The 24,327-nt window shown below is 41.5% G+C and overlaps 1 protein-coding gene across 1 annotated transcript in view; it reads right to left on the bottom strand.

The window, feature by feature from the left end:
• The window catches only part of cacna1g (calcium channel, voltage-dependent, T type, alpha 1G subunit), a 242,460-nt gene that overhangs the window by 69,489 nt on the left and 148,644 nt on the right, over positions 1 to 24,327 (bottom strand). The window contains exons 18-20 of the mRNA XM_078279988.1: positions 19,755 to 19,872; positions 12,251 to 12,319; positions 8,484 to 8,668 (exon numbers count right to left, since the gene is read on the bottom strand). Coding sequence (XP_078136114.1) covers positions 8,484 to 8,668; positions 12,251 to 12,319; positions 19,755 to 19,872 — 372 coding nt within the window. The remainder of the gene's footprint in view (positions 1 to 8,483; positions 8,669 to 12,250; positions 12,320 to 19,754; positions 19,873 to 24,327) is intronic.

Raw genomic sequence — 24,327 nt, 5'->3', positions numbered from 1 at the left:
CAAGGCAGCGTGCGACCGTCGACTGCAAGCCACCTAACCCTAACCTTAACCCTAACGTTAGTGCCTTCCATGCAGCGCTGCCTGGAAGACGACATTGGGGGCTTAAAACACCAAACACCACAGCGTACACACTGGTGAGCCAGCGCACAAACCTTGAGATGATTACATCTGACGTCACGCACGCGTGGGCAACGGTAAAATCTCCACCAACTGCAAGACCCAGGGCATGATAGGAAACGCCTGGCTCTTAGCTAAACACTGATGCTTTATATGAACTTTTTAATCGTTTTGAATTGGAGAGATTTTGATTGCTATTTGTCTGATTTAAAGGCTTATTCTGTACAGAACACATGTTGTGTGTCTGATGGTGACGTTTAGTAGCCAGAGGGACTAAATCCGACTTAATGCAGATTACAGATCATCTACAGTCTGATGTATATTAACATCAGCAACAGATCGCCTGGAAACTGACCGACTGTGGATTTTTGTCACTGCCCACTGCTGCTCCCATTCATTTTGCAGGCGAGGCTCAGGTGGTAGTCGCCTACCAATCGGAGTGGTTGGTGGTTCGATCCCTGGCCCTGCATTCCCATGTCGAAGTGTCCTTGGGCGAGACACTGAACCCCGAATTGCTCCCGATGCTGCGCCATCGGTGTGTAAATGTGTGTGAATGTTTATCTGATGAGCAGGTGGCACCTTGTATGGCAGCCTCAGCTACAGTGTATGAATGGTGAATGGTTCCAGTGCTATGTAAAAGCACTTCAAGTAGTCGTTAAGACTATAAATGAGCTATATAAATACAGTCCATTTACACTACATTTACATTTACAACGAGCCTACTGGCTGAGGTGACAGGGGGCTAGCCTCAGAGAGGATTTATCAATAAACAAACCTGTTGGCCAGCCCTGATGTCACAAACATCACAATCAGTCTGCCTGAAATGAAGCCTGGGCGTGTGGCGGGTACAATTAATGGATAGGCGGCGGTGGGGAGGGGTTTCTAGGCTGTGGCTGAGTTGTCGATGAAGTGCAGGTGTTGTTCGCTGGTGACACAGGGTACAGACCTCTGGGCCTTCCCTGAGACTGGCCCTCAGTTCCGCTTATGGGCTTGTTGAATGACAGGTGTGTGTGTGTGTGTGTGTGTGTGTGTGTGTGTGTGTATCCTGTTAAACAAAGCTGATGCATCATTCTGTCACACGCATACGCGCACGCGTACACACACACACACACACACACACACACACACACACACACGCACACATGCCCGTGCACCCCTAAGGGCCCTCTCTTGTGCATAGTAATGCTGTCATTAATATCTTTAATGAGAAATGAACAGCAACAGAGAGCTGCGCACACACACACACACACACACACACACACACACACACACGGACAAATTATTTCATTCATACACTTTTCGCTTGGTTTATATATGATGTGGACACCCTCAAATTAGTGCTAAAAACTGGTACTTTAAACTCAAAATGATTGTTTCATTTCATTTCAAATACCAAGTACAGAGACAACACCAATGTATCACTGTTCTACTACTTACTGCACTGCAGCTTTTATAGTAAAGTCCATACAATGTCACATCTTGAACTAAGTTCATTGTTTTTCTAACCCTGTCTCCTAGAAATTACGTTCAGTGGTTAAGACGAGTCCCTTGGGACTGGAAGCTTACTATGTTTAACATACATAACTAATGGTTACACTTTACTTGAAGGTATTTACATAAGAGTGACATGACACTGTCATGAATGTGTCATAAACATTATAAACAAGTCATAAACGTTTATGACATAACGCTTCTTTTAGTAAGGGTCATTCGTTTTTTGTCATGACAAGTTAAGGTTATGGTTAGGGTTAGGGTTCATGTGTCATGACTGTGTCATGTGTTCATGACAGTGTCATGTCACTCTTATGTAGATACCTTCAAGTAAAGTGTTACCTAACTAACTTATAGGTAATATAGTATTTTAATATGTTGGGCCCTATTTTAAAAGGTAATATGTCACATTTCCACAGTTTAAATGTCTAAAAATATTTATTTTGTTGAGTTTTAACCAATGTTCAAACCTAAAGGAATCTGTCATTTTATTCTGCTGCAATTACACTTAGACAAACACATGTAGCAATGTGCTGATGCTGCTGCCAGTGTGAACCCCAAGTGCAATGCACTGCCAGAGGGGTAAACACAGACAAGCTTATGTTTAATTCAAACAGCCAGCGAGGGTCTGCCACAAATCAAACTGGATTGACAACAAGCTGATAACAAAATTTACACAGAAGCAGGATGAAAAGCGACGTCTGCCTTGTGGTGTGTTTGAACAGGCACAATTTAGAAAGCTTTTGAGAAAACCGGGTTTTTTTTTAACTGTAAGGTTTTACCCATGAAAATGTAACTCATGCGACAGATATTATAGCCATTATAGACTTTCTTTCTTTTTTTTGAATGACTGACACATTTTTTTCAACTATGCATCTTCCTAAGATACGCTTTTCTGTTTTTCCTAATTTAGCCGGCGAAAACTTAAGGGAGAAGATGTCCCAGTAATGTCCACACTCTTTCAGGAAAACAACGACCTGCCTAAACTGCAACTACATGTCTGCGCAGATGTGGTTATGCACAGTAGAGCTTTCATTCTCTGCCCAAACCTTCAATCGGGTCGGGTTCGCCCAAGTTTTTTTTCCGTCTTTTGCAGACCTAATAGTCTATGTAATGTCATATATAATGTATAACCTGTGCAGTGCTGTGTGTTGACCGCCATCTTCTGGATATCTATTCATCTTACACGCAAAAAGCAAGGTTCAAAACTGCTGCCGTGGTTCGGATTTGGACAGAGACTATGCAGGTTCACGAAGGGTCTGACCTGATTTTTTTGGGCTTAGTCGTAGCTCTAATGCACAGTACGGTACTTTTGTGTCCTTATTGTGTTTAGATCTTCAGATCGTAGCTATAAGATGTTTTGTATAAGATGGTGTCCTCATTCTGTAGCATACTTCGTACACATTTCCAAATTGGCCATTTGTGTGCAGAATATTTTATATCTTTTTTTTTGCCACCAGTGTCCAAGTCACCAGCGTACACATCTTAGGAAGTCTATATCGACGATGTTTCATTTCCATGCCGGCGGAAATTCCGTCGGATGTCCCTCATTTCGGCAGGATGTCCCTCACCTTACGCTTTCTTTGTGTTGGCGTTCTAAACTCTGTTGATGTATGAAGACTATGGTTAACTGCTCCTCAGATCTCTGCAGGGTGAATGCAGACAGCTAGCTAGACTATCTGTCCAATCAGTTTTCTGTTTCACCACTAAAACAACTTTTGAACGTATACGTTCCACCAAAACAAGTTCCTTCCAGAGGCTATTTTGCCGAGGCACCGTTGCTCTGTCCTGCGCTTAATTACCCTAACCCTCTGCAATAAAAAAAAAAAAAACAGATTAAAAAGCCTACAAGCATGATTATGCAAATTAATAATTATTAAATTTATTCAATAATTAAGTGTGGGAAATGCAGGAAAGGAGAGCTGCAAGTGACGTGCGCCGGCCAGTGCATCTGCCTTTGGCTTCCAATTAACTGCTCAGTCGTCAGACCAAGTGGAGGAAGCCATCGAGATAACTTTTCCTACGCCAAACCCTAACCCCTAACCCTAACCCTAACCACTAACCCAAGACGATTGTGATTAATTTAAATAAAAGCCAATAAACAAGAGCACGTTTTCCTCCCATCCCGTTTCTCCCATGTTGTGTTGACTAGCCAGACCCTCCTCTGCAGCGCTGTGGAGGAAGGTCTGGCAATGTGAGACTACATCTTAGGTAACTAACAAACAGATCCAACCTTTTTAATAAATAGATTAAGTTTGTATTGTTGAGTTTGGCAGAAGCACTTGTACATCAGCTCAACAAATGTTACCCAAAGGAATGTTTATTCATTATTTTAACTGAAACATGGCTTTAATGGAACCCAAGCACTAATTCCACTGTGTTGACCAGACTGAATTATCTCTAACAGGGTTTTCAGTACGTGCCGTACACATACAGTATAGTATACCCACAGCAGCACATTAATATCTTAATATGCTATAGCTTTTAATGCTGTGCTCCGCCTTTTGGATTGAAAGTTAATAACAACCATAAAAAAAGATTTTACAGTATTGCTTTCGTGTTACTCATCTGCAGCCTCAGCGGAGGAGAGAGCAAAGCGACCATGCTCAGCCTGTTCCTCTGTCTCTTTCTCTTTATCTCCATCCTCTCCCGTTTCTCCACTTTTCTCCACTTTATGCTTCCCTTCATACGATCGTCTCAATCCCATTTCTATCTGCCATTTTGCATTTTTCTCACAGTGAAGACATCACTCCCTAGAGGAATGGTTGCCCTTTGCTCTCGAGAATACCTCCCCCCGAACTTAAAATGTGTCCAATTTCCGCCTGTATTTGCTACACATGTTCTAATCTGACTATAAAACCTTCCCTACTTGACATTAATACAGCCCCAGCCTTGCTGCCCTCTGGGAATAAAATAAGAGGATTTAACAGCTGTAAGAATCAGGTACTCTTTTCAAGTGCTCAGTTGCACCACATCTAATTAGAAAGCTCCAAATGCACTATTTAATGTGACATTAACACTTCATTGGAAACATGCCCTCTTTTTAACTGCAGTAAGCATGCACCACAGTGGAAACCAGACCATATAAGTATGTTGTATGAAGTATCTGCTTAATCTTTTGCTACCATGCCTGCTGCCATACTGTCTGCTGCTGTTATAGCATTTCAAAAGGCCCTCATCCCACTCACTTGTATGTTTACCTATGCTGGCAGTTCTCATGAACCATTCGTACATACAGTATAGCCACAAAAACTAACGTACTGTAATTTGTATGTATTCCATGTACTTATTATTGTATGCACCACATTCATTGCTGCTGTAAAAGCACGCAAAGATTTGCGTAGGGAGGAGGTCAGGTGGATGGGTGGGTCCTGAAACACTTTCCGGGCTTTCTAGCGGGGGAGCGGAGTTCATGAAGAAGTTAAGGGGGAAACACCAAACTTTCACCCAGGAAACGAGTGTTCGTGTCCCGGGAGTACTACTTAATGGCACCACAGTTTTAACCTAAACCACAATCTTTTTTCTAACCTTAACTCATTTTTTTTGGTGCCTAAACTAAACGATTGTCGCTGCATGACGGCCCCCTTTGTCGGCTCAACTTAAAGGTGCAGTAGGTCAGACTTATAAAACTAACTTTCTGTCATATTTGCTGAAACTGACCCTATGTTCGAGAAGAACTACAAGAAGCAGGTCATTTAAAAATAAATCCGGCTCCTCTGGCACCACCTACAGCCTGTAGTGCGATTTGCAAAAATCCACCATTCCCTGTTCAGATGCACCAATCAGGGCCAGGGGGTGGTGTCTAACTGTGTGTCAATCACTGCTCATGCTTAGGAGACCATTTTGTAACGGCCGCTGTCATAGCGGTCCCGTTATGGGGCCCTGTACCGTGCTCCCAGTAGCCTTTTCTCGGCTATATTTAACTGTAAAGACTGCTAAACTTAACTGTCATATGATCAGTCGCAATGTGACGAGCAAACGGTCGCCGTAACTGGAACCAGGAAGTGAGTCTGTAAACATTGATGGACGTTTAAAGCGGACATTTGGGTAATCATTTTACTAGGGTTGGGCATCGCTTGGATTTTAACAACTCTGATTCCAATTCCGATTCTTCCTTTCGATTCCGGTTCTTATCGATTCTCGATTCCGATTCTTTGAGGGGTGGAGTTGAAGCGGGTCACATGCCTATTTTCACAAATGAAAAAAAGTTTTATTTCGATTCAATGGTGGTTTACAGTTTTACAGGGCTTTTTCAATGTAAAATAAAGCCACACTAGAGCTCTACTTACTGAGCTCCATGGCTGCAACACAACAAGCGCCTGGCCGCTTCGGAAACCAAAACTTGCGCATGTTAAATTGGGAAGCGATGATCGGATTTGAAACCAAATCCTCCAAACGATTCCAATAAAGAAACGATTCTACTGGAATCGTAATTTTTGAAACGATTCCAAGTAGGAATCGGTTCTCGATGCCCAATCCTACCTTTTACCATTCACTTTGGCTAAATATGGGATTTTGTTTAAAGCCTGTATGATTGTCTGACTGCCTGTGTTCCTCACCCTGTGAGACCTGTGAGCAATGTTGCAGCGTTCCCAAATGTCAACAATTAACGAGGTTTAATGCATAAACAATCATATCCCAAACATGGAAAAAGAGACCCAATAGTAATAAACTGGAATTAACATCTGTCCTGCTAAGACTAACAATTACCACTCATCGATCATTGCTTGTTTATAAAATTCTGTTGCAGTATTCTTGAGCGTCAACATAGCACAAAGCAGATCAAAACACAACGCGTCATTTCACTCAGGGCCAATCGATCTGGTCTGATTTGAGCCAACTGATTACCACGTGCACATGGCAGGGACTTGAGTCCTCTTGTGTAACAGAAAGATGAATGTTCATAAAAAAGACATGCGTATGCATAGTATGCACAATACACACAAACATAATTTGAAGCACTTTCATGTTAACTGTCTAGTTCACACACAAATGTTACAGTATGAAGTCAAAGACGAAACAAACAGTTTGAAGGCACGGAGAGCGAAATAAGTCTCGGCAAAAGAGTTCACTTTCATGTCAGAGGTGGAAGTTATAGAAGCAAAAAGAAGACAGAAAAGATCAGTGATGTTTATTGGGTCAATTTTGCTGGAAGAAAATGAATATTTGATTTTTGTGCTCTTGCTGAGAACCGTGATACATATTAAAGAGAGGGCGAGGCCTCGAGAGCTCCCCTTCACGAGATGGGACACCAAGCATGCGGCTGTAAGCCAAGTCAAGCATGACGTCTCACACATGAAAATGGCACACACAGGAACACACAGTGAGGCTAAAACTAAGCACTAAGGAGTGCACACACGTGAAGACCCTGTCTGATATTTTGCAAAGACCAGGGCTCTAACTTAAAGAGCCCCTATTATCCTTTTTCAGCGTCATATTTGTACTCTTGGGGTCTACTAGAATAGGTTTACATGCTTTGATGGTCAAAAAACACATTATGTCTGTCTGAGCTCTTGGCCCGCCTTCCTGAAAAGCCCAGTCTGCTCCGATTGGTCAGCTGGCCCACTCTGTTGGGATTGGTCAACCAATTTCAAACAAGTCAGAGTGGGCTGTGCTTGCTCAGGCAGCACCTATGGGCAGCACAAATGAAAAACTGGGCTGGCTTTCTCAATCAATAATTGAGATTCAGTTGAGAGAAAGTGCTGTCTGTGGGAGAGAAAGCTACATTTAGAGTGAAATGTGGGTTTTTTTTTGTACTGTATATATTTATTCCATACATTCTGTGGAAGTCAGAACGAATGTGTATCCCAATATGAGGAAAATAGGAAAACATCGCAAGGGTAATAGGCATGATATGAAGAACACACTAAATAATTTACTTGATGGTATAGCAGAGATTCTGCATTATAGAAGGGTTGCATAATATGGCACACTGCATGTCCAGCTTGGTAAGACCTTAATCAATTTGTGTTATGAGAAGTGATAAATGCAATGCATTATTATAATTATGACGATTATTATTTTTTAAATAAAATGCGAGCTAATTTATAGTTTAATAATTGCCATGGTGTTTTATTTAATTCCAAGCATCACTTTTATTTAGCTATTTTGACTTTTGGAAAAACTGTAATTTATTATTATTATTATAATAACTATTATTGATATTATTATTATTATTATTATTATTATTATATATATATTATTATAATTATAATTAGGGCAGCCAGCACTTACCTTGGGATGGTTTAAATCATATTACGGGAAGGTTTGGGACGATGGTGAAAAAAAAGTTCATTTTGAGCCCTGGCAACGACAGACATTCTTGATTTCCCTCTGCACCCAAACACACTGGAGATCTAAGCACAAATAGTCTCCAAATTGGTGATTTCCGCCTTAGTTCCTCTCAAATAAACATAACTATGCAATTGTGTACACGCTGACATAACAACATAACACACAGAGAGACACACACACACACACACACACACACACACACACACACACACACACACACACACACAAAAACTCTCTCAAATCTCCCAAAAGCTCCAGAAGGTGGTACTTGTCAGAGCTGGGAAAAAAGCTCAGTTTTTTCCACCTCCATCTTTGTGTCAAATATATATATATATATATATATATATATATATATATATATATATATATATATATATATATATATATATATATATATATATATATATATAGTTCTGGCCTTTTACTATCACCCACAAAATATGTCCAAGTTCTTGTAGAAGTATTGTATATTAAGACTTTCTTTTATAATTCCTATCAACAGTTTAGGGGTGGTTGTCTGTTTTCTCAGTGTGTTTGTTTGTCTATACATTTCGGCATCCCTGGGAGAGAGAGCCACTTACCGTAGCGGCCTCAGGGTCCTCAGCAGCCTCAGCACTCTGAGCATGCCCAGAATCTTGGTACCGGAATTGGAGATGAGCGACACCAGGATGTCGATAACAGAGATCATCACTAACATCCCATCCAGAATGTTCCAGCTGCTCCTCAGGTAGGCCTTGTTCCCGAAACACCAGCCCAGAGCTACAATCTGGACACAAATAGGACATAGAGGCATGTTGCATGAACATATAGCACAGTGTAGTTACTGTATGTCACTGACATAGTAGATAACGCAAAGGGTAAACTGCTGCAGTACCAATATAGATGGACTCCGTTTCAAGTGAAATATCAACTCAAAATAAGTGGCATAAAATGATACGTCAATGTTTTTGTCAGCGCATTCGCAGATTTGTTTGTTATCAAGCCATCTTTTGTTTGGTTTTAATTATGAGTCATTGCTTAATGTCCGATATGCACAGCTAATTAAATTTGTGGAGCGATTATTTACTTGGAACTTGGCAGCCGAGATAATAAAAGCTTTTCCAAAGCTCATTTCTAGTTCTATAGGTCCACTCATCATTTATTCTGCCCATAAAGAAATTTGCATTCCCGAAAATAATAGAGACTGGCTGACTTGTTTTTTTGCTTGTAGCTGAAACTTATTAAATCAGGCCACGGCAGCTATTTTCGCTTAATGCATTCCTTAACACCTAATGTAACTGAAGAGATGAGAGAGCAAGAGAGACAGAGGGACATGGATAGAAGATAATTTACATTAGTTGATGCTAATCAATGCATAACAGTATGTACTGTGTATATGAATGGGCGTCATCGAACTTCAGTATTTCAGAATAGGGCTGCAATGTAATCCTATAGGGCAAATGTTCACCGTTTGCTGTTTTTCACACTGACAGGCTCAGATTGTTATAATAAGTGTATGACTACATTATGGTAAGACGGTGACATCTCGTTCTGAAATCTCGCGAGGTGACAGAGGTGTGGAACAATGAATGAATATATAGTGCGGGATTTCCGTGTGTGTCTTGAGTTGAGAGGAGTTCCCGGGGGGAGAGTTCCCGGGGGGAGAGTTTGTTTTTGAGTAAGGACAGAGCAGCTTTGTGGTGTCTAAAGGAAATGTCGGGCTACACTTCGCGCAGCTTTCACAGACGTTACCTTTAGATACGGACAGCGCTGAAGTTGAGACTAGTTATGCTACAGCTCAGTGTTACGGTAATGGCAGTGGTACCCAACATCCATGGACCAATTTTAAAGAGTTTTGTTCACATTAGTCACTAAGACACAAATGCATGGGAAAATAAGGTACAGGTTGAAAAATACTGAAATTATACTTTAATGAACAAAAACAGATCTCTGTGACAGTCCAGACAGCTTCTACTTCTACTTCTTTTCACTTTGCTGACGTCAGGATTGGAGCAAAGTGAATGCAATTGTTATACCCAACAAAATTGAGTATCAAGTATTTCCATTTAATGCTACATTATACTTCTACTACACTACATTTAAGATGGAAATATTGTACTTTTTACTTTGCTACATTCATTTCAATAATGTAACAGCTGCATATTCTAATATAACATTCTGCTTGGACTTTAACCAGTGGTGGAAAACATAATCAGAGCAGTACCAATATAACAACGTACTCCATTACACATCCTGCTTTCAGCATGAGTACACTCCCCGCGTGTAGGGGAGTGTACCTTTTACCTTTAAAACCAACGTAGTGAAGCCTCTTGCTTTTAGTCGATAATCTTTGTTTGCATCCTTAGTGGAGTTACCTCCGGCTACGGCCAATACTCTGACGTCTTTCCGGAGACTGTACAGCTGTGAGCGTGGGGTTGGGGTTTTCCGGTAGAATCACAGAGGAAGAAAGGAAGATGAGTAATCCGCTTAGAACGAGGCTAAAGAAAAACGGGACCTTTTACTTGTTGCCAAGGGCTGGCAAGCTACGGAGCCACTCATTGGACTCAGCCTCTTCCACGGGTGAGTGTCAGCGCCATCTTAGTTTGCTATTGCCGGCGTAATTATCGAGGCGGACTGGGGGGGTGTCTGTGACGCAGGACGTGTAGGACCAAAAAGCGGCGATCACTACAAGTAATATCAGGAAAATATACTTAAAGTATCCAATGTAAAAGTACTGGTTCTGCAGAAAAAATGCCCCCTGTGATATACTATGATAACATTAGTATTTATATTGATGTATCAGTGCGAGTGGCATTTCACTGTTGTTGCTGGTTTAGGTGTAGTTAGTTTTAACTATACAGTAATGCAGTTGAGTTCAGTGGTTCCCAAACTAGGAGTTGGATCCCATTTAAAAGGGACACAAGATAAATCTTGGAAGTTGTAAGCAGAAGAAAAGAAGAAAAAACCATCCTCTAATCTTGGCCTTTATGTTAAATATGGGTACATTTTACAACTTTGCACTACACTTAAAGAGATTAATTGAAAGTTAAATGATACAACCAGACCTCTGTGTGTGCAGGCCCTACGTTTGTGATCCCAGCAATCACATTGGGACCAAAAATAGAGACAAATGAATTGAATGAGTGACACCAGTGAACTTTCCTCCCCTCTGCCTCCGCTTGCTCCTGCCCACGCCTGCACGGACCTCCATTCAAAGCTGGTCCATTTAAATACTGGCGAGACAATCCTCCGCTTAGCATTATGAAACAGCACTCAGCACTGTGTGTGTGTGTGTGTGTGTGCGTGTGCGCGTGCGTGTGCGTGTGTGTGTGTGACTGTGTGTGCTCACTGTCTGTTTGAGTTTCAATCTCTCATTCGCTTCCTTCCCTTCCTCTCCCTTTCCTCCCTCTTAACTCTGTTGTCATTTGTATTTTTTGGGGCTTACAGTGCAAGTGGATATCAGGCAGACTCTATTTTCTCTGCAGCTTTTGTGTCTGAGCCGTTTTTTTGGAGTCTGGTTGCGGGTTTCTCCATCTTATGCAAAACGTGTACATTGTGAAAGAACACATATGTTTCATCTTGTTTCTTTCAAAGCTGGAGACAGACGATGGCGTATGGTAACAAAGATTCCTGAGCTACCAAATATTTTGTGGCATATGACCTGATGTCAACTCAGTAAGAACAGTGATGTACCTTTAAAGCGATAACAATTGGCAGGCACAGGTCATAGCATGCAAGTTACATGTACCATTAGCACATATATCTACGAAAAGTAATGCACTGTAATTCGTATGTATTCTACGTATTTATTACTGTATGCCCCAAATTGACTGCCGCTGTTTAAGACCAAGAAGATCCGCGTAGGGAGAAAGGGTTGGGTCCTAAAACACAGGGCTTTCTAGCGGGGGAGTGGAGTTAGTGTCCCGGAAGAACTTAAGGGGAAGACACAAGACTTTCACCCACGAAAACGGGTGTTCGTGTCCCGAGGGTAACCCTAACCCTAACTAGTCGTTTTGGTGCCTAAACTTAACTGTAACGTACACTGAAACGTCCGCAACTTCACGTTGACCGTTACCTGGTTCACAGTCAGCTTTTGTCGGCTCAGCTTAACTGTAAAGACCCCTAAACCTAACTTGTAAGGGGTTGGGGGTCGGCACAATTTCGTAAGTTATCATGCAAATTGTTGTGCAAAAGTCGCAATCAATCATCAATCATACAAACCCATTCATGAGAATGCGTATGTAGCATCCCATCACATAATGGCTAAAATGACCAAAGGCTTTCACAAAAGGTGGACTGGACTTTAGTAAGTAAGCCAAGAGGACTCTCACAGACAGGTTATACAAACTAATGTGTCAGTGGAACTCACCTTTATAGTCATCTCAGCCACAAAGATCGCTGTGAAGATGTAGTTGGACAGTTTTAGGAAGATCCGCTCCTGCATTCAAGAAGGAAGAGAGACCTGGTTGAGTTGAGGCACATGCTAACAGTTCTAAGGATTTGCAATTCACATTTTTGTTTTAAGCATGTTTTTCTACTGAGTTTGTTCTTTGTCTGCTTCGAAATGGACCTGAATAATGTATGAAGGAGCTATTTTCCTCACACATTATCTAAAAACATCTCTGTACAAACATCCCTGTTGCAGTCACTAATTATGGCTGGCGGGCAATTATAAAGTTTACTGTTTATTAGCACTGCAGGAAAATTTAAACAAGGCATCTAATCTTTGGGTCTTCAATCTTAAGTATCCTTTTACTGGTGAAAAAAGACAAGTGTAAGGAAATTTGTTTTTCCCAAATTGAATGAATTGCATTGGGAACAAGTAGCATTATATCACCTGTGGAACACTTGGTGAAACGCTTCAGATGTGTTGAGAAACAAGATTTTTAGGCTGAAATTGGCAGTTTTCTAATGAAACAAGCCTGTCCTTTATTTTATTTTTATCAGAGATAAACAGTCAATTCCGAAAACAAGCACCGTCATTTTGTGAGCATGCACGCAAGACAGTACCATCAGGATTGAGCTAGATCTCCATCTATATGAACATTACTGCAGTCCATGCTTCCCTGATGCTTAACGCAGCATGGCTCAATTGTGTGTGTGTGTGTGTGTGTGTGTGTGTGTGTGTGTGTGTGTGAAACACAGGGGAGAATGAGATCCTATTTACTGAGCTAAACAAGGACTGGGGAGAGAAAACAAGCAAGCTAGAAAGAATAAGACCCCTTCGCCGACTGCTTATTTACTCTACTTCCCCTCAAAATCCTAGCTGCCACTGACTGTCTATGTACTGGATGTGTGTGCGTGCGTGTGAGCGGGTGTAGGTGGCTGCCTTTCCCACGGCCTCCAACTACCATCACCCATGCTCCGAGGAACACAAACTCACACACACACACACCCACACAAAGATGGCAGTCCTGCAGCGTCTATGGGAATGTCAGGCATGACATCACTGGGAATACTGGCGTTGAGAGTTGATAAATTCCAGACTTGACAGCAGCCATTTCAGTAAACGAGTTTTACTTTCATTCATTAGGAATGAACAGGCATGGGCAAGAGAAGGTACAGTGTAGGAGGAGGGATAGAGAGAGATAGAGGGGAAAATTCATGTTGTATGCCTTAATGAGACATGAATTCACCAGGTCAACAGTTTGCCTCAATGTGCTGTCAGGCCAATCACATTCTGGCAAAAGGCTAGAGATTTAGCTGTGTATAATTATGCAGCTGTAGCCTACATGCTGCTAACTTTAGCTGTGGCAGGTTACACAAATATACCTTGCTAGCCAAATATTTGCATGTATACTAAATAGCTGTTTCCTAGCAAGCATGCAATAATGAATCAACACAAACTTGAAGTTACCCTTTGCATGTATGCTTATATTTGGTCAAACTAATTGGAAAATTGCAAAAATTGAATAAACTATGTTATCTGAGAACTTAGCTCCCCACTTCCCATTCATTTCTATGAGAGTAGCCGTGCAATGCATTCTGGTAGCGTTGCAGGGACTTTGGACAAGCGGTGACGTTGAGTCGTACTCTCCTAATTTGCATGAAGTTGAATCCAACCGACTTCATGCAAATAAGGAGCAGCCGGCTCGGCTCCTCTCAAAAGCTGACGAAAATATTTTAAACTGACCTTGGAGTTGATCCGAAATGAAGACAGATTCAGCATCTGCATGGCCTATTTCTCACTTAAAATGTTTTCAGAAACACGTTTCGGGGAACTATTTTCGTGAAATATGAGATCGTATTCAGAACAAGCGGCCATTATGATCAGTTTTGAAATTTGGGAGCAGCCAGCCCCACGTGACGCGTTCGTCCAATCAGCTGCAGCTATCGCGGTTGTAGGAGGGCAGAGACTGTTTTCTCTGCTTGTCAGTGGTCAGTGGAGACAAACTGGTAGAGAGCCCACTAGCGTGCAATTCTGGGAAGCGGGGCGATCCCATTCGTGAAAACATATATGCACATATATATGGGTATGTAGCCTACTATAAGTCAACAGTGAAAACACACCGGGCGCGTAAGCGTTGCGTATAGCCTAATAGCGCAGCTATTTTAATTTTGGCGCCCATGATACCCAATCTGCCTGTTCATGCAGTGGTCGTTTCGGCGTCACAGTTACAGCCTCCAGTTAAAGAAATAAACCAAGGCTCAAAAGGGATTGGAGGATGCAACATATATAAAAAAAGGATGCCAGACACAAGGTTAACAATTAACCAACAAGCTTTATTAAATAATGCAAAAATATTCTCAAAAGTAGCAAACAAAGAGAAACAAAAGGGACTGGAGACCTTGGCCAAAAAGAACAAAAGATGGGAAGACGCTGGACCAACCACGCAATGGGCCGTCGCTCCCCGCGTCTCGCCTAAATTATCTAAAAAGGGTAAACTAATTCTAGAGCAAACAAAAGAGAGACGAATAACTGAACTACCGGTAATCTCCAGCCCAAACTAATACAATAAACTAAAATAACAAAACTCCAGCACCTAAGTGTGCATGGAGGTTGGGAAACACAAACCTGCTTGTGGCGAAAAAAGTCACTCTCTGCCTTCTTATCACCTCCCCCACTCTATCTGGGCACTGATTACGCTCAGGTGTGCAACAGGCAGAGGGAGGAGGGCAGAACGAGGGACAGGGCTATACACGACGCATACGCGCCCGGTGCGTTTTCACTGTTAAAGTGAACATATACCTTGCTAGCTAAACAAATTTAATGTAAATGACTGTAGTGTAAGCTTGCTAGCCTGCAAAAATGAGGCACAGTATTAACTATGTTAAGGCTACGCAAATTTAAAAAAAATATATGATTTAATTTTTTAAAAGACCAAATTAAAAATTGTCTCTAATGAGCTGTTAACTTTAGCTCTGGAGATGTACAAAAATGCAGTATATTAGCTTGCTAGCTGAAATACTTCATGTCATTAAGCTGTTGCCATTTTAGCTAGCCTACAAAATGAAGCAAGGTATCTACTTAAGTTTACTTTTTTCCATAGGTGTACTTCTATTTTGGGCCACTGAAATGAACTAAATGATCAAATTAAAACAATGTTTAAGAAACAGAATTTGCTCTCTAGCAGGCTAAATACGGTTTGTTAGCTGAAATACAGCATGCAAGCTGTTGTTAGCCGTTTTAGCTAACTAAAGTTATCCATCCAAATTAAGCACAGAATCAACTTAGGTTTTTCCATATGTAACGTTAAAGGTGCTGTAGGTGGGATTGTGAAGATCCAGGACTTCGCCAAAAAATTTAAACATTGATAACTTCTCAGTCCCTCCCCCCTTTCCGCTTAAGCCCAAAATGGTCTCCTAAGCCCCTCCCCCGACAAGGGAGAATGAATGCGTGTGCATGAGCAGTGATTGACATGCAGTTAGACACAACTCCTGGCCCTGATTGGTGCATCTTAACAGGGAGCTGTGGATTTTTGCATATCGCACTACAGGCTGTAGGTGGTGCCAGAGGAGCCGGATTTATTTTTAAATGACCTGCTTCATGTAGTTCTACTCGAACATAGGGTCAGTTTCAGCAAATATGACAGAAAGTTAGTTTTATAAGGCTTACCTACTAGGTATACTTAAAATTTGGCAAACTGGAATGAATAAAAAGATAAATAAAAAGAAGACTAAGATTAAACAAAACAGACGTTGACAATAATCCACAGCTCCCTCAAAAGGAGTACAGTTAACACCTCTTGTCTCCCTCTCATTCCTTATCTTGAATGGTGGTGGTGCTGTTCGCAGTTCAACGCCTGTTTCCAGTGTGCCTGACCACAACTGACAACCACAAGCCATCAGCCTGAGCAGCTCCTTCTTGCTCGGCCTGGTTTGAAGTAACGTTAGTAATGCTGAACATATTTGGCGGAGAACAGCAATGACTGCCTAGTTACAAGCTAGTAAAAACAGTACCTAATTTTTAACACTTCCAGTAGGTAATCTACTGCACACCGGCAGCCCCATGCTGGAGAAAGGTAGGCTACAGTCTCTCCAAGTTTTAGGGAGCTCAACATTCTGTAATTCATTTTGTAATCATTCAATAATTTAGTAGATCACTGTGCAGCAATGCAATATTACTAGGAAAGCAATTCTTACCAGTGTATCTTGATTAGGAATCAAATGAATGCAAAGAAAGTTACTTTATGAACTTGATTTTAAGATTTGTAATTATTTATTTACTGTAAACAAAAGAAAAATGTGTGAATCTGTCATTATTGCACAATTCCTCCAAGTACCTAACTAAAAAACTAAAAATCCCTATCCTTACTAGAGTCAATATAGTGTTTAGTAACTCCTAAATAATGTTGATTACTCACTGACGTCCAGTGATCACCGGTTAATGAGACAGCGTTTGCAGCACCTTGCAGCAGTTCCAGTGTGGCTGCTTTCTCCGGGTCATACAGGCTGTGTATGGTGAAACTACTGTCCCCCTCGACGGCAACGAGACAGGTCAGAACACGGCAACCGTAGTACGTCTTTAAGACCCGAGTCCTCTACGATGCTGACAGGTCTGCAGTTAGTTGCCACCCGTTTTGCAAGAGCTGTAGTAATTTTTTGGGATTTGGTTTCATCCACAGGTCGGCAAGTAGCACTCTCCAAAATACTGCTTTGCCTGAGTGGGTAGCATGCTAGTGGGTAGCATCACGTTAACTGTACTACTGTGCTTAGCTCCGTAGGTGGTAGCTCAAGCTTGACGTGCTTCGGTGATATTTTAATTCGGCTTTACACAACGTGCATATGGCTTTCGACTTGTCTACGAGCCGCCCGGGAGTTTTGGAAAGTAAAAAGCTCCATTCAGAGTTATTGCTGCTGTGTTTCTCCATCATGCCTGCAGCCTGCAACCATAGACAGTATATAAGAATGGACCAACAGATCCCGTTGCTCTGGACAGAGACCAGTGAAGGCCATTAGAAGTGCTGAGCGTTACTGCGCAGCCTCCAACTGAGAGAGACGACGTAAATGTGACGTGAGCAACCTGTCTGAAAGTTGGAAGTCTTCTGGTAGCTGTGCCAAGAGAAATCGCAATCATTCCCAATCTTGCAGAGACGGAGAGCGTAGGTATATGTAAGGAGATAACATGGACACAGGCTAATTATTGCTAACTAAAATGCTAGTTAACATTAGTAATTAAACGTAAACAGCTAATGTAAGTCGAAACTGCCTGCGTGCTTCTCCTGTACTATACGGTAATTCCTCTACTATGCGACAGTAAGTCGCGTGGTTATGACACAATCGTTAGCCTACTTTTACAAAAACGTCTGCTACAGAGCCATAACGTGAGATACAAGGTAACGGAGCCTTTTATACATTATCGTGTTTCTTTAGAAATAAACAATGGACAAATAGAGTCTTTAAACGCTTCAGATGTGAAGTTATTCGCTGTCAAAGTGACGTCAAAATGAATAGCAGTCAATGGGATGCTAACATCGGGTGATCGCTTTGTAGCATCAAAATGGCGCCATAGGAGGCCATTAATTGCATCGCGATTAACGCGTTAATGCTGACAGCCCTAAATATTACATAACAATCTTGCTTAATGCATCACTCAATTATGCAATTACAAACATCTCCTGTATTCCTGAGCAGCAGGAAAGAAAAGTCAACCAACTCATCCTGGAAAGCTTTCATCACAGTTCCAGTGTGTAGCACTGACGCCATCTCTCTATCTTAACGCTGTCTGGAGCTGATGACGTGGCTGCAGCAAACTTAAGATTGATTGTGTTTTATACAATTGATGCCGATATAATTCCATTTAGAACTCTAGACAGTGATGTATTGTCCCCTAGCTCAATTAGAAATAATAAATCATAATAGGTGGTATAATCACCATAAATCATTTCCACTGAGCAACAGTAACAGTATCCAGGCAACCTCCGGCACCAAACCAAAACAGCAATGGACTGCAAGCCAAATCCAAAGTGTGTGACATAACTTCCAGGACAATAAACTAATTACTCAGCCTGCATTCCATACTAAAATGTTGTGACTAAGACACTTTATCGCTTTAACTAAATTGACGAAATGACTGCATGTCTAGTTAAAGAATATAATGTGTCTTTTCTGTCGGGCTGGTAAAATGGGTGATGTAAAGCAGACTTAAAAAGAGAAGCAGCGGATTGATAAATCAAACATATCCGCTTGTTACACACAGCCAAAACAGAATCAGCGAGTGGAAATCAATTCACAATCGGCTTCATTAATTCAAAACAATCCACACAGGTAAACAAATACGTAGCATCGTGCAATGACCAACGGCGGCAAATGAGATTAAAACTGTAATGATCATTCTCTTGTTTCGGGCTGCGTGCTGCATCATACATTTCCATCTCATTTCAGCAATGACCTCAGGGCGCAGACCAGACATATTGGCCACAGCAGGAAGCTGACAAATATTTGAAGAACATGCGAAAATACTGCTTTCTGACGTGTGTGTGTGTGTGTGTGTGTGTGTGTGTGTGTGTGTGTGTGCGCGCGCGCCAGAGGAGTGAGGCAAAAACATCATCCCATCTAGATATGATATGTGTGTGTGATCTCTCTGCCCTGATTAGATTGGGCTGCCTGTGGGGCGGCCTCCATTTGTTGAACATCTCCTTTCCTGGACATTAGCCACGTACACCAGCCGACAGATAATTGAATCAATTACAACGGAACTGTCTCCTCCGTGTTTCTGGAGCAGAAAAAGCCGAACGGAGCGTTCCAGCGAGACCGAACTGCAATTAGGCCCATCCACGGAACACCTCGCTCAGTGAAATCAAAGTGATAATTATTGTGTTTATGCATGGAATGGCTGAGCTGTGTTCTGCTGCTATTGCTGGAAGTAGGAAAGGACACAGAGTTAGTGTGTGTGTGCGGGCGTTGCTGCAAGGCATTCATCCAGCCCTCCTCTATTTGAAGAGCTGGTGCATTAGCTAAGGAGGGGATGGTGTTGATGATGCAGTGCAGTAGATACATGGGTATAGCACACATTACCCACAGCTACTGGCTCACAGTCAAACAGGAGTGGTTCCCTGCTTACAAAGTGTCCCACAGCTTTTATCTGCGGAGAGCAAACTACAGTAGTAATTCTGTTTTGGGCGAAGGCGTGTTTGTTTGAACAGTCATCAAGGTTGGACTTGCTGACAGGTACTTTTTTTTTGTTTGTTTTTACCAACACAGACGTTTCAGAAAAGGCTGTGTCTATATATACGCTTCTTTGCCTGACTACCCGTCATTCAACCTGTCTTTCCTTTTTCTCCACTTCTTTCTATGGTTGTCATTGAAGACTGTGAAGGCAACACACTTGAGTTGGATCTTTTCACCGACTCTAACTTTACAGAAAAAATAGTTACATAGTGTGTAGTGAATTGTGTGCATGTTGGTACTCTTAAACGTGTTCTGAGACTTACAACGGTGGTAATGTGAGGCCTCTCCATGGCGATAGTGATGCAGTTGAGGAAGATGATGACCAACACAATATGGTCAAACATCCCGTGGTTGATGATCTTACTGCACAGGATCCGGAACCTGACAAAACATACACAGACATTTGAAACTTCAGTGACATTGAAAATTAACTTGACATAGTAATATGCAGTACACAAACAAGCGAGTGCACCAGCAGGTGTGTTTTTTGGTATGATAAAAGGGAAAGACTCCTCTAATTACTGGGAGAGGAGGAGGAGTAGATATACTTTTAAGAACATTTAACTTGAACTAACATAACTGTAGAAAAACCGTATCAGACACAAATTATTAACTAAAACAGATTTGTATTTGTCTTAAAACATGTCTAGAGGACGTAAATGTAGCAATACTGCCTCATGAGAAAACCTATATAATGTAAGTGCTGCATTGAAAGTGGCACGTAAAAGTAATCAAGTGTTATTAGTAAAATGATCTTAAAGTACTCGTAATGTTGAATGATGCCCCCTATGAGTATGCATATATTATTATTGAATTATTATCACTAAGCATCAATGTGTAAGTAGCAGTACTGTCTGTAGCAGTCTGTAGCTGGTTGAGGTGCAGCTAGTTTCACCTATTTTTGTCTGTTGATTAAGTCATTCTATTTATCATTTTATGTCATTACTTCCCGTTTTGTTTTGTGTTCTCACCTCTCGTCTCGTTTCAGATACTTCATTTCCTGCCCCTGTCTTTCCCGCCTGTGTGATTGCCTACCCCGCTCTGATTAGTTTCACGTGTTTCTCGTTATCCCTTCCTCGCCAGTGTATTTAGGCTACGTTCAGACTGCAGGCAAAAGTGGCCCAAATCTGACTTTTTTGGGGTCAAGTGACCAGGTCAGACTTCTTCAGAAGTAGTGTGAACACTCAAATCTTGCCCAGATCAGATTTTTTCAAATCAGATTTAGACCACTTACATATGTCCTACAGACCTCTGTAGTGAATTTGCAGCCATAACCCCGCAAAAGGCCAAAATAGCCAATTTGGCTCTCTTTCTCTTCATTCTTCTCCTCTTCAGCATCTGCTCATTAATGTTACAGCTGCCATTACACAAACATTTGGAAATAAAAGCGAAAAATGCTTACTTCCTCCATAACCTCCCTAACTTTAGTGCAACAGCCTGCTGCGTCTGATGTCATTGTTATTGTTCTTTTGCGCATCGGTCAGTTCAAAACCGCAAACAGTTCACACTGGAATCTGATATAGGCCACTTTTTAAACAGCCAAACAAAAAATCGGATCTGAGCAAAAAATCTGACTTCAGCATTAAGACTTGCGGTGTGAACGTAGCCTTAGTCTGTGTTCCATGTTCTCTGTGCCAGTTTGTCTCATGCCTACATACACTAGAAGACATTGAACAGTCTGACACCATTTCACAGCTTATGTAAAAGAATGCCATAATATGTAAAGATAAGATAATACAATAAGATAAAGACTGGCCATCTTGCAGGGTCACACAAACTAGATTCGTTTGGAAAAATGTAACCGAGCTAGCTAGGTACCGCTAGAGTTAGCTTGTAACTTAAGGGAAAGTTTGCTGTTCTGCCATACATGCAGATGAATGGCAGCAGTACCCGAAGGTCCACGTTTATCCGCCGGTAAAACTCCCGTTGGATTATGCCCTTCAGAAGGGTTGAAAATACAAATCGGCAACATTCCCTCTTTAGCATTTAGCTTAGCGCTGCACCATAGCAACCATAAACAACACTGGCTCTAGCCGTTTGCTGCTTCCTGTTTGGTGCTAGAGGGAGCGCACCCATTGGTTTGTTGACAATGTTGACATGATTTAACTTCACCTCTAAGACTTAAAACGTACGATAACATCAAACAGGTTTAATTTTGCCTATACAGGAAAAAGACTGCTGTACCAGTGTCACAATTTTACACTGGACAAAAATATAAACTCCTTTGTTATTGCTCCCATTTTCACAAGTCGAAATAAAAGATCTAAGACATTTTCTATGCACACAAAAAGCTTATTTCCCTCAAATTGTGCTCACAAATGTGTCCAAATCCATGTCAGTAAGCATTTCTCCTTTGCCAAGATAATCCAGCCACCTGACAGGTGTGGGATATGAAGATGCTGATTAAAGAGCATTATTATTACACAGGTGTGCCTTGCGCTAGTCACTCTCAAATGTGCAGTTTTATCTTGTAAAATGACATTTATTATCAGTGCGACACATCTTCACGCATAGAGTTGACCAGGTCGTTGATTGTGGCCTGTGGAGCGTTTGCCTACTCCTCTTCAATGGCTGTGCAAAGTTGCTGGATCTTGGCAGGAAATGGAAAATGCTGTTTAATCAGCATCTTGATGAATGTGAATCTTAATATACGTATCTTTAAAATATATAGTATGTAAAACTTGCATCTTTACATCTGCAATGTAGCCTAACTAGCCTACTTAAATCTGTTGATACAGTATGGAATTACTGGAATTGTTGGGTCTTTGAATATTATAGAGTGTGGTCTAGACCTACGCTATCTGTAAAGTGTCTTGAGATAACGCAATTGAATTGAATATATACAAACACTATTTCCCTGTGAATTGTACTGTAGTGAGAACAAGTACAAAGTAGCATGAAATGGAACATTGTCAATTGTCCATATAATCGTGGGAATTTAATTTGGTTATCAGGCTTACTAGGATCTAGATTTTGTCTTTGTCTTTATTGCATGTGTGTCCAATTGAATAGGTAAGTTTGACCAACCGCGGGTGGCCATTTTGAAACATGTCTGCCACCAGGGTAAGAGTTTGTAACGGCCCAATATCCAGTTTTCTTCCCAATGTATCTATCAACACATCTGCCAATTTTGGGTGCTTTTATCACAAAATTGTTACAATGTAACAATTGTAACAATTTGTTGAGCTATGCCACCCCACTACTATCAAGATTGCTGCTGAGTCCAGTTATATTCTATAAAACATGTTATAAATAATATATATTATATACATAAGAACAGGGGTGTCAAACACACAGCCCTAGGGCCAGAACCGGCCTGCCAAAGGGTCCAATCCGGCATGCTGGATGACTTTACAAAGTGTGAAAACTGCAAAGAGAAGTCCAGTTTCTTTTTTATAAAATGGAATGCTATTCCTATTTGTCAACTGGGGGTTGCGCAATCCTAATTAGAGTAGCAGGCTCTATGCTGGATATGCAAGTATAGATTCCACATGCTTACAAACAGCCAATGTGACAGACACGACACTGTCAAGCCAATTCTACTGTTCATGTAGGAGCCACCGGTGGAAAATGTGGAGAAAAGTTGACACAGAGTGTCAAAAAAGATGGATCAGTTCCTATTTCTTCACAGAGGTAAATGGGAAGCCAGTGTGCTTGGTGGGCTCACAGCACCTTTCAGTTACATTCGGCTCCACCATCAGACTCATTACGGCAATGGTTTTACCGGTCCGGCCCATTTGAGATCAAATTGTGCTGTATGAAATTAATTTCGGTGTGAACTGACAGAGTTGTATCGTATCGTATGTGGCCCATGAACTAAAATGAGTCCGACACACTCGCTGCAGAAGGACATTTACTGAAACTATGTCCACACTTAAAGAGTAATGAAAGATTCTCATTTACTTTAAGGGAGCTTGTCTCACATACAGTGACTCTGTAATGAACCGCTGTAGAATAAGGAGTCATTAATTACTTTCATTACCCGACTTGAGAAGGTTCCCGCATTTAGCCCACGACAACAGACAGAAAGAAAGAAGGAATGCTTGTTATAGGCTGTATGGCAGTGGAAGGGATTAAACTCTACATCAAATCCGCTTTGATGGCTCATATCGGTGTACAGCCGGGGACAATAACGTGAGGCTCAGATCTGGATTTTAGGCGTTATTTGGCAATTCAGACACTATTGTGTCAATACGTGCTGTGTGCATGTGTCATTCGACCATGGTGATCATTATTCATACAGTATATGGTCCGGATGAGCTAATTCCTCTTTGATATCTTCATGTCAGAGCCTTGATGCTAAAAAATTCATGTGTTATCCTGGAGCGGGAGGGAGGGAGGGAGGACACATGGAAAACACACGCCTCTGATGCCAGTTCCTCCTCCAGGGTTTGAAGGCTGGCTGAGAACTTTAATGTCAAGTTCAAATGGCCCCCAAGACTTACAAACACACACACACACACACACACACACACACACACACACACACACACACACACACACACACCAAAAACCACAGCAAAGAACTGTCACCACACGCTCCAGCAAGTGCAAAAATACCCCTTTCTGTCAGACCCTAGGATTTGAAAAGATCACATCTTGATGCATGTTTGTTTATATGAAAAGATTTTCTGTTTGCTTTTTTGCTTTCCCCTCTGATGACCTTTTTGAGTTTTCTGGCATCAATGCCTCAACTGCTTCTAAATGACAGTTTTCACTTAAATATTGATGTCACAAAGTGTCTCCTCCTGTACTAATTCTCCAATTTAAAGCTGCAAATCTGTACATTTTGACACTCTTTTCCAATATATTTGCTGATTTTAACCAACTTCATGC

The sequence above is a fragment of the Sander vitreus genome, chromosome 21 (genome assembly GCF_031162955.1).
Source record: "Sander vitreus isolate 19-12246 chromosome 21, sanVit1, whole genome shotgun sequence".
Classification (NCBI taxonomy): Eukaryota; Metazoa; Chordata; class Actinopteri; order Perciformes; family Percidae; genus Sander; species Sander vitreus.
Note: the sequence above shows the minus strand (reverse complement) of the source record. Positions and strands in the feature narration are given on the sequence as shown.